The sequence below is a fragment of the Pectinophora gossypiella genome, chromosome 1 (assembly GCF_024362695.1).
Source record: "Pectinophora gossypiella chromosome 1, ilPecGoss1.1, whole genome shotgun sequence".
NCBI classification, from domain to species: Eukaryota; Metazoa; Arthropoda; class Insecta; order Lepidoptera; family Gelechiidae; genus Pectinophora; species Pectinophora gossypiella.
Window position 1 is genome coordinate 8,074,556 of NC_065404.1, and position 8,252 is coordinate 8,082,807.

At 36.2% G+C, this 8,252-nt stretch overlaps 1 protein-coding gene and 1 long non-coding RNA gene across 2 annotated transcripts; both read right to left on the reverse strand.

The window, feature by feature from the left end:
- Nucleotides 1-886: 886 nt before the first annotated feature.
- LOC126367780 (uncharacterized) lies at nucleotides 887-2,206 on the reverse strand. The gene is made up of 3 exons (XR_007566511.1): nucleotides 1,870-2,206; nucleotides 1,235-1,365; nucleotides 887-1,117 (listed from the first exon to the last, which is right to left on the reverse strand). It is a non-coding gene; the product is annotated as an uncharacterized LOC126367780 (long non-coding RNA).
- Nucleotides 2,207-3,625: 1,419 nt separating this feature from the next.
- On the reverse strand, nucleotides 3,626-7,726 carry LOC126367117 (cysteine-rich secretory protein 2-like). Its single transcript, XM_050010531.1, has 4 exons — nucleotides 7,703-7,726; nucleotides 7,108-7,253; nucleotides 5,641-5,835; nucleotides 3,626-3,848 (listed from the first exon to the last, which is right to left on the reverse strand). The coding sequence occupies exons 1-4, from the start codon at nucleotides 7,724-7,726 to the stop codon at nucleotides 3,626-3,628; spliced, it is 588 nt and encodes a 195-aa protein (XP_049866488.1).
- Nucleotides 7,727-8,252: the final 526 nt, after the last annotated feature.

Below are 8,252 nucleotides of genomic sequence, written 5' to 3' on the forward strand. Positions count from 1 at the left end.
TCTGCTGTTTTAGAAGGAAAGAAATACTGTCACTGTCTGACACTTTCTATTGATCTTAATTATTGACGAATGTCTGACGCTCTTACATAGTGGGATAATGTCAATAACCTTTGGCGGTGCAATAAATAACTCTGATGCCAAGGATGGTAAGATCGGTGGTTGATCCAACCACACAACAGAAGAACTAAAAGCCTAGCATTCTAAGCGCTATTTAGAAGCAGTATCAGTTTTTTTGACGTGACTAAAGTATTGTACTTAGATTTGCCCATAGACATATAAGAGTATGGACTGGAAATACCTACAAAAAAAACGTGCCACTTCGTCGCATAAAATGGCGGCCTTTACTAGGGCTGCAAGCTGTTTCAATACTAGGATTACCATACTCGTACCTACTAGGTATAGCATCTTCTTCTTTGCGAGTCGATGGCGATCGATACTAAATTTTTGTTGACCAATAATAGGTATAGCATTATAATAATAAGTATTCATAAGAGAACAGAAAGGGAAGGTAAAGGGTAATTAGGTGGTGTACTGTATTTTTCGTGTATGTTTTGTGTAAAACTTGTTCTTTTTGGTATTTGTGTGCAATAAAGTATATTTGTATTTGTAAAGGGTTTAGTCAAGATTTATCTAAATAGTTTCCTTAACAACTCTATAACATTGATTACATTCTTTATTGCGCACAATTCGAATCCACCTGGAGTGTATAATGAAACATAAATTATAACGTAAATCTGTTTATTAGCAAGTATTCATTTTACACATTATTTATTATGTAACTACATTATATTTACAATAAATACAAATCTAAACAGTGTCAATTTGTTTAGAAATTGTCTTTGTGACACCCTGTCACATTGCATATACAATTATTATACGCCTTCGGAGAAAGAAAATGTAAAGTTAAAGCAAACTTTCTTATTTCTTGGGAATACTTCTATGGCAAAGGTAAACCTTGAAATTTGTTTACCTGCCTTTTCAAAAAGTCTTGCGGTCCTGCCAATTCTTCCATCAATACACTTTGCCCTTTATTATTTGATTTTTATTCTGCAGATCTTCCATAATATTCTTCAAATTGGCTATCTTTTAATTTTTTCATCGCGTCTTCTTGAACAGACTGAAATAAAGTTTAATAATAATGTTAAAACAGTGTATATATCTGATTTAAGTGCATTGTGTACCTGGTTGAATTATACTATATCATGTTAAAAATATAAAATTATTTGATAAATACCTTTTCATGTACTGACTTATGAGACAGACGTACGGGCAATGGCAGCACAGACGACGTTGCAGCTGTGGATTAGTTTTCCAATATCACCTGTTTCAGTAAATCCAGTCGACAATTTTGGATTGAAAGATGGCCTGAAATGAAAGATAACATTCATTTATTTATATAAAATTTGTACAACTCATAATTGTTTCGACATATAATAGTTACAGACTAAGTATATTAAGTACATAATAATATGTAAGTAGTTGAATGATAGATAGTATAAACATGTTTTGATAACATGATACAAATATGTTATCTATCTAGCCAGTAGTGAGATGATGCAAGCTAGGCTGAAATTTAAATATAAATTTAAACACCAACAGCCTCTCTCTAACCATCGTCTTCTCAAGCTTTTATTTCTTGGAAACCTGTTAACGTAAAAATAATAACTAGTATTCTTAGCCAGTATTATTGGCGCAACACTAATTTGACTATGACGAATAAAGATATTGGAAAACAAAGAAAAATACGGTTTGTAGTATGACAATTACTCAAAATATATAAAGGTTTAATGCAAATTCATGGCTCAGTTGCGTTGTAACATCAAAATCTATAGGATTGTTTGTATTATTCAATGAATACGGGGTACTAACCTATGAAGTGACAAATACGGTTGATTTCTGTCCTTTCTGGCACCACACTGTACAATACAATACACGGACATGTTGAATAACACTTTTTTCAACTTCAACTTCGATTTAGCAAATCAAATCCTCGTAATTTATCCGCAAAACACAAAATACGATCTCATAAACAGCTACTTGACAGCAGAAGTACCACAAAACACAGCGCATAAAATGGCGAAAAATGGCACGTACCTACAGCTGTTGTGACGTCATCACAAAATGTTGCCATAACTAGAAATAACAAATATATATTTATCTCTTTTACCAAATGAAATTTTGTACTAGTAAAAAAGAGACAAAACGATTATTGACGACCTGTTTCATAAACTACTCATATTTGTATAACATGATGTTTATATAGTAGAACAGGGCGCCTCCATATAATTTCCTATCTCTATGGATTTGCCGCAGATAGTATTTACTACTTGGCCTTACCAAAACAGTATCAGTTGGCTGTACATGCCTGTTACTTTGTAAGTCTTATCTTGAATTTTCTAAGGATACAGTTTACTTCTTTGAAAATTGTGTATCTTCACGTTGGCAACACTGTTCGAGAAGCATCCCACGATGGTTCCGCTCGGCCGGGCACCCCACCTGCGCCGACGCTGACTCACCTGCTGCGCCCGAGTGCCGTCAACCCTCCGTACAACTGTCTGTACCGGGAACGTTAGAATATAGGTCGTGTTATATATAGTTTTATTATTATGGTAGAACTATTTTTGTTATTTTTGTCTAACCCCCGTACTCCAACAATGCTGAGCTGTACTAAGCTGTGCATAACAACCAATAATATTTATGGTTGGACGTATATATACACGTCACGTTGTCAATAAAGCTATGCCAATTCTCAGCACATCTCCTCATTGGAGAGCATCGCAATTACCGGCTAAGAGTCCTCAGCGCTCCCCATTTGTCCGGCCTTTTGCGGCAAATCTACATAATAAAGACAGAGATCCTTAGACTCTAATTTAATATTTTCGTATTTTCCTTTCTTATATCGTTCTAATAAAGTATATTTTTAAGATTTTTTTAAAATAAGTATGTACTTATGATTAGAGTAGGTGTAACCTACGCTAAAAAATAGCCAAATAAAAAGATAAAGAAACTAATAAAATAAAGACACCTGTTCGAATCTCATCTATAATGACGTAATTAATGAAAGAATGAAGTTTTGATCGTGTAGGTATTAGGATAGTTACAAAAATTGGATCACACGGCTTTTAAGATAATGCTCGAGATGATAGTAAAAAAGTAGTCTTTTTTGCTTTATCTGCATATACATAGATTTACATACATACAGACACACATCCACATGTACATTTTTTTAATATAACTCTCAAGGAATAAAAAGAACATTAAAACAAGGGACAGCGTAAAATAATACTTATATTTAAACAATACTACTTCTTAAGGACTATGAGACATGACGACGTCTGCAATAATACAGTCAAGAATGCATTAATACTTAGTTTAAAAGGTGCATATAAAGCTGGCATCGGACCTGTCAAATCTTCAGGTAAGGTAATCGGACACCGTGAAAACGGGGTAGCGATAGGGAGATGATGACAATAAGGCCAGTACCGTGAGCGTTGCGGACCGAAGAGCGGAAGTGTGTATGGAAGATTTCTGTATGGATGGATACATACAAACTCTAAAAAGTCTCAGAGTGAATCGCGTCCGTTGCACCCTTTGTATGCATTCAGCTTTATTCTTATTTCTATAGCTATACCCAAGGATAGTTCTTGTGAATTTTGTCTCTACACCAACAAGTCGCATTGCAGTCTCCCGTATAGCAGATATCTGGTTCCACCAGTAATTCTTCACAGTTTCCTAAGGCATCTAGACTGGGACAGGAGTTGGTACACAGTTTCCCATACACGCAGTTGTAAGGACAGTCGCCACATGGTCGCCCTATCTTGTATGGATACTTCATACCGTAGTTGCCTCTGGGAAAAGAAAATGTAATTTTAAGGAAGATATTATTTGTAATTCAATCGGGGTAGCTAGAAGTTATCAAGAAACGACTTCTAGTTGCACACATAAACGCTCACGCTCGTAATCACTGTTGGAGATGGTGTATAGAGTCATAAGATACTAGATATAACTAGATATTTTTGTTTCGTTTTTTTTAAGAATGTCAGCCATGTTAACGGAAGTCGATTGGGGCAACCACCGTTCTACACGCTCTATCTATGAAGTAATGAAAATGGAGACGGTTACTTTACCGACAAGAGCGCAGCTCTTAAATAAAGAGAGAGAGAGAGAGCCATGTGCCGAGGTTTTTCTCTCAGGTACTTTTCCTCGGGTATACAGGATGTGAGCTGAAGTAGTTTTAGGTAGAGGAGACGTTCGACAAAGAAACCTATACAAAGTGTAACTATTTTACCAACTGAAGAAGTTAATATATTTTTGAGTGTGATGTCAATTTGCTGCTATTCTTGTTACTAACGTTCTAAGATTGATGACTAACTGTATAAGGAAAGGTTTACCAGCCCATTTCCTATAAATTGGCTGTTATTATGTCAAATAGAATGTGACAATTTATCTTGTAGACTCAGCGATATGTCAAAAGGGGTTCAAAAGGCCGCATTTGATATCTGCTGACATTGCGCACTTACTTTTTAGACGCAAATGCAAATCAAATTGCAATACTTATTGCGTTTTAGATGAATTGCTTCAATGTGGCGTTTTCCACCCCGGGACCATAAGCATCATGGGCCATTCTAAGATTTTCTTTTAATTGTAACCCACGCATGATGTATGAAAATGAAAGTAATATTTTATATAAAACCTACTTACTTACTTAATAACTTGACATAAGAATTAAACTATTAACTATAAAATTAAGAGCCGAAAACAAAATAGAACAGATAACTCGAAAACAGGAAACTATAAAACTCAAGGCTAGAAAGAGTCAGATAAGGAAGGCAAAAAGAGACAACACATTAAAAAGGTATAAAAGGAGAGATGTCAGATAAACCTCGAACTTGCAATCCGTATTGGGGCTGGCAGAGCCACAAGTAAAAAAAATTCTTATAGCCACACTTGATATTGAAGACTTAGGTAAGCATCGAAAAGTCGAAAGATAGGTAAGATCATATCTGTCTGAACCTTTATCATGCCAGTCTGTAGCTCATATCTAGATAGAGTCCATGATACCTGTTGACTTTCACAACATAATCGAAATGCATTGTTTTAAGTTTACGCGGTTATTATCATAATTAAAACACATAACAACGGGTTCTTACCGCGTTTAAATAAATAAATAAATAAATAAATAGATATGAGAATCCCGATATTTCGACACTGTTGCAAGTGCCATGATCACGGGATGACTCATGGGGACATGGGGAGTCTCATATCCCCATTTAAACGCGGAAAGAACCCGTTATTATGTGTTTTAATTATAATCGAAATGATAAGTTTTTTACAGATAATATCTACAAAGTGTGTTGCTTTCGCACTAAGAGGTCGTTAAATTACGACAACAGTTTCCATAATACAACATAAGCTCACGACTATATCCAAATTGGGGTAGTCAGAGATATCCATCGCAAGATGTACTAAGGCTCACGCCTCACCGAGCTTTCTGTTCGACCAACATGTTAGGCGATGAACTGTACCGACTGTGTTAGTGAAAATTGCACTGAAGATAAATGAATAACTCATTGGTGCAAGTCATGTACCGGAGTTCGAACCGGCACCGGGAAACAGTTTCCAAACAATATAAAAACTTACGAAGGACAGTAATGGCAGACGAAGTTGTAGAACTGGCCCCAGCGTCCGCCCTTGCAGAAGGCCACTCCGCAGCCGACCTGATGGCTGGTGGCCCACATCATCTGGGTGTAATGACCGATATCTTCAAACACGTTCTTGTGGCTGCCGTACGTGTAGTTCACGTACTCACTGTACCAGCTTTCAATGGCCGTGTACCTATTTAAACAACGGTATATATTAATGTATCATGCGCATAAATTCGAGACGTCATAAATCATTTGAAACAGACATAGGTATAAGCACTGATTACGAATTACTTTCGCTCGCTGCGAAATAAAGTCTTAAGTGCTATTCAGGGTGTTAGTGACACCTTAACGAATACGAGGGGGATGACTCAGACCATGATTCTGAGTTGATATCAAGTGGTTTTTCCTGTCTTTTGCGACGAAAATTCCACTTGATATCAAGAATCATGGTCTGAAACATTCTTCAAAGTTTTCATAAAACTAAGTGCTATCGTTAGAAGATAATAAAACTAGTCAGCGACCCTAACAAAAAATAAATTAGTGTAGATATACGTTTTTTACTCGGTTTAAAATAAAAGCAATTAAGTATGTAAATCCTATCGTTGACCTATTACCATATAGCTAACATATAAATATAGATATGTTTAACTATTATAATCTACTAATTTATTAGTAGATCTATTTCTGTCCATATTTATTTCTCACATGTATTAGTATATAAGTATAATTATGTGATTAAGCAAAATCCCTAATCACTTGTCCATAATTATTTGACAGTACAGTAATCTAGTAGTAGTTGAGCAGCATGATGGAGTATGCTATATGGAGCATACCCCCTCCGGTTAATTGAGGGGAGGCCTGTGCCCAGCAGTGGGACGTATAGTATAGGCTGTTTATGGTACAGTAAACTACGCACGCATGCATAGAGACAACACCATATAGTATGCAAATAAAGTAACGCTAAATACTATAAGCAAACATGCGAACTTAAGTTTACTTTAATGTGGATTTGAACTGGCTTGATCTATGAGTCACCTGCCACTTGAAATGTTTGTACTTCTGTCACACCAGAAAATCGTTTCCAGATTGAATTATAATCATAAAATCTCAAAGTACGACCAAAATTATGCTATATTATCTGTTGTTATCTGTAGACAGATATAATTACAATCCTTTTTTTTTGACGTGACTTGTTGTAGGTTTGCCGCGGGTGGCATTAACTACTTGGCCAGACAAATGGGGAGCGCTGAAGGCTCTCACCCGATACAACGTTTAAGACAACAGGCCTGAGAATTACAATCCAAATAATACCTTTACAAACGGAGAAACTAACTGACTGGCATATTTGCGCTGTGATTAGAAAGTTAACATTTTCTTTAAAGTAAAATATAACAGCTATGCTATAAACTACGTCAAAATCATACGTTTTTGGAAATTCATCCCGTAAGGGGATTATACATACCAGTCTGTTTTTTCCCGGGAGCCGAATAGGTTTTGACCACAAGAGTAGAAGTTTCTGACGATTCTGTCCTTCCAACTGTTGTGTTCGACGAATCTGCAAACGTCGGCGTACTTTTGGGCTTGTTGTGCTGCCTCTGCATTCCAGTGCTGTGCAGAAAATAATACATAGGTACTTTGTCATCATCATCAGCCCATTAACGTCCCCACTGCTGGGGCACGGTCCTTCCCTATGGATGGATAGGGAGATCGGGCCTTAAACCATCACGCGGGCCCAGTGCGGATTGATGGTTATTAACGACTGCTAATGAAGCCGGGACCAACGGCTTAACGTGCCTTCCAAAGCATGGAGGAGTTCGAGATGAAAACTTTTTTTTAATACATACTTACTTAAAATAAATAGCCTACGTCCACCTATTTTCTTGTTCTTGTGGGCGAACATGGTAATTTGGATACGATCTGATCGAGAATCTAACTCAGGACAAAAAAAAATATCCTCCTTGGAAATATCCTCCTTGGAAACATCCTATAAGTACTACTAATGTTACTTAAATCATACTTTAAAGATAAGATAAACTACCCTATTAAGGGATTCCAACCTGTAATACGAAATTTATTACCATTTTAAAATGTATACACAGCTTACAACTAAAATCATCAAATATCACATGATATTTTTGCGCGAAGTCGAAAACTTATCTCCTTATGTCCAAAAAAGGAGTGCCATATTTTAACAAGATTTAAAGAGGCTTTTAAAAGACATATATAATTACGTGACAGTTTCCCAGTGCCCTCCCATAAAACTTTGGAAACATGAATTCTTGGAGAAATAAAAGCTAAACAACGACAAGTAATTCGCATTTGAGGGTGTTGGGACCCTCGCTATATAATTTTTGGCGACAATAGATGACGTAAGTGTAGCCATACCATTCGCTGATCGAAATATTAACTAAATAAGGCCGCCAATTGTATTCATTCTGTTTCTCTTTTCCTATTTGTGCAATAAAGTATTTGTTGTGTTATGTTAAATATAAACTAAGCTAAATGAGCTCTATACGTTTTTGCCACTACCTGAAAGTCTAGAGAACCTACAAACAATACAAAATATTATAAACCCTTCCTATTGTCTTGAGATTTATACTGGGTCTG